Below are 2074 nucleotides of genomic sequence, written 5' to 3' on the forward strand. Positions count from 1 at the left end.
CACCAGTTTCGATAGGCTGAAAAACCACCTCATCCTAGTGCAAAAACATTTTGTCGAAAAACGTAATTTTCTTCAAAATCGACGTGTTTCCACTGAGCAAATTTATTTTCGAAATTCTAATTTGCACATTTTCATGATCAATGGAAACGCAGCTAATGTTCAACAGGTTTCTGGTGGGCAGGGCTCAGCTTTTTTATGTAGTTTCACAGTGAAATATATTTGGTTTATAACAACTACTAACAACCACAGTGATCAGTAAGTCTTTAAAGGTGTGTTAAGTTTCATTTTGTCCAAACAGCTGCAGTAATAAACTGATCTGCAGTCAGGTTTCAGTATGCCACCTCTGTATTCATGTTTTTGACGACCACCGTTAATTAAATTGATAAGATGTGGGGAAAAGACTCGGAGGAAAGTAATTGTGTTTTTATTGCTCTTCTGAAAGTTTAAGTCCACATCCAGTAAGAGTGTGTGCGTGGTGGGACTCATGGTCATGATGACTGATGATCCGGACCATCCAGATGTCTTCTTGTTGACTGACTCTGAGCATGGTGAGACTCATACATTTTTTTATTTGTTTTAATTAAATTTACAGCAGTATACAGTACCTGTGTTAACACTTTTAAAATGGTGACATTTATTGGTAGTTTTCAATGTTAGGAGAAAGAAAAACTAAAAAGTGAATGGACTGTACTTCTACAGCACCTTTCTATCCAACCAGGATGCTCAAAGCTCTTTACAGTGTGTCCTCACTTTTTCATTCATTCAGCACTCTACTAGACCTCTCTACAAAAACAATACAGATCATTCAATCTGTAGAGACTAGTCAGTGCTTCAAGTCAGAGATTCTTAACCTGTGGACCATGAGCGCCACCTTGAGAGCCTCAAAAGAACAACAGTTTTTAACTTAAGGCCGCAGAGGGCCGCGGGACTGCATTGATTTTGAAAAAGGTGCAATACACTTTCTCACCACTAGTAGCAGTAGTGCACCACTCTTTTAATATGTAGAAGAAGAACCTTAGAAACCTRCTGAGAATGGAAACTTATTTTAAATGAAAAGTAGAAGCAATAATGAAGGTAACCCATCAAAAACTGCCAAAGTTTGGACAACAGAGCGGCTTCATGGAAGGAGAAGCTCAGTTTAGGCTGTTCTCTGTCTAAAGCCGTCCACGGTTGATTGGAACGTCTGTGGATCACTTTAGCTTCCATCAAAGTAAAGTTTTACTTCAAACCATTCACAACAGTTTGCTCTAGTTTTGCAGAATGACTTGTAAAATAGTAAAACAATAACTTGTTTTCCTCTCAGCACTTTGCCTGAAATGTGTTAAATATTTAGTTTTCTGTTGGTTAACAGAGACAGAGAATTATTGAACTGACAGAAGCTATCAGCACTAACAGATCACTGTTTCACAAGATGTATTTAAATAAACAGGAGAATTTCCTGAACTAACCTTCCCTGCTGTGGTGACTTGCTTTGGTCAAAGCTGCAAAGAGGCCCTGCAGATGATCCAGAGCAACAGACGTGTAACTTGTAAAGCAGGATTTTAATAGAGCTGTGATTTATTTAAACTAAAATCAGAAGTCAGAATATTGCTGTGCTTTAGAACACAGGTGTGCAGACCAGTCTCATTATGTTTTCTAGATGAAATGGTAACTCTTTATTTTATGGTACCCTTATTACCATGTAATTACAAGGTAATAAAAATGTAATTAAATGGTAATTAGGGCACAAAAGAAAAACTACTGTTAGTAAAACTACCTTTATTGGGTAACTACAATCAAATTACTATTCAATAGTAACTCAACACTATATAACCAAAAGAATGCAACTACATTTTGGGGTTAGTGGTTAATTGCAGTAAAATGTAACTTAAAACAAAATTGTCCAAATTACCTACTACTTATTTAGGTGTTACATATAGTGAATTGTAATACATTACCAGGTAAGTGCTACATTACTGCAGACAATTAATGACATAGTTAAATTGTACCCTAATGACCACGTAATTACATAGTGATAAGGTAGTAATTGCATTCAATTACTTTTTTATTATCTTGTAATTACATGGTAATAAGG

At 36.0% G+C, this 2074-nt stretch overlaps 1 protein-coding gene across 1 annotated transcript in view; it reads left to right on the plus strand.

Moving 5' to 3' along the window:
* Positions 1-2074, plus strand: part of ralgps2 (Ral GEF with PH domain and SH3 binding motif 2) — a gene marked incomplete at its 5' end in the record, with an annotated part of 67744 nt that overhangs the window by 64307 nt on the left and 1363 nt on the right. Inside the window, 1 exon segment of the mRNA XM_014028025.1 lies at positions 443-548. Coding sequence (XP_013883479.1) covers positions 443-548 — 106 coding nt within the window.

The sequence above is a fragment of the Austrofundulus limnaeus genome, unplaced genomic scaffold (assembly GCF_001266775.1).
Source record: "Austrofundulus limnaeus strain Quisiro unplaced genomic scaffold, Austrofundulus_limnaeus-1.0 Scaffold711, whole genome shotgun sequence".
Taxonomy (NCBI): domain Eukaryota; kingdom Metazoa; phylum Chordata; class Actinopteri; order Cyprinodontiformes; family Rivulidae; genus Austrofundulus; species Austrofundulus limnaeus.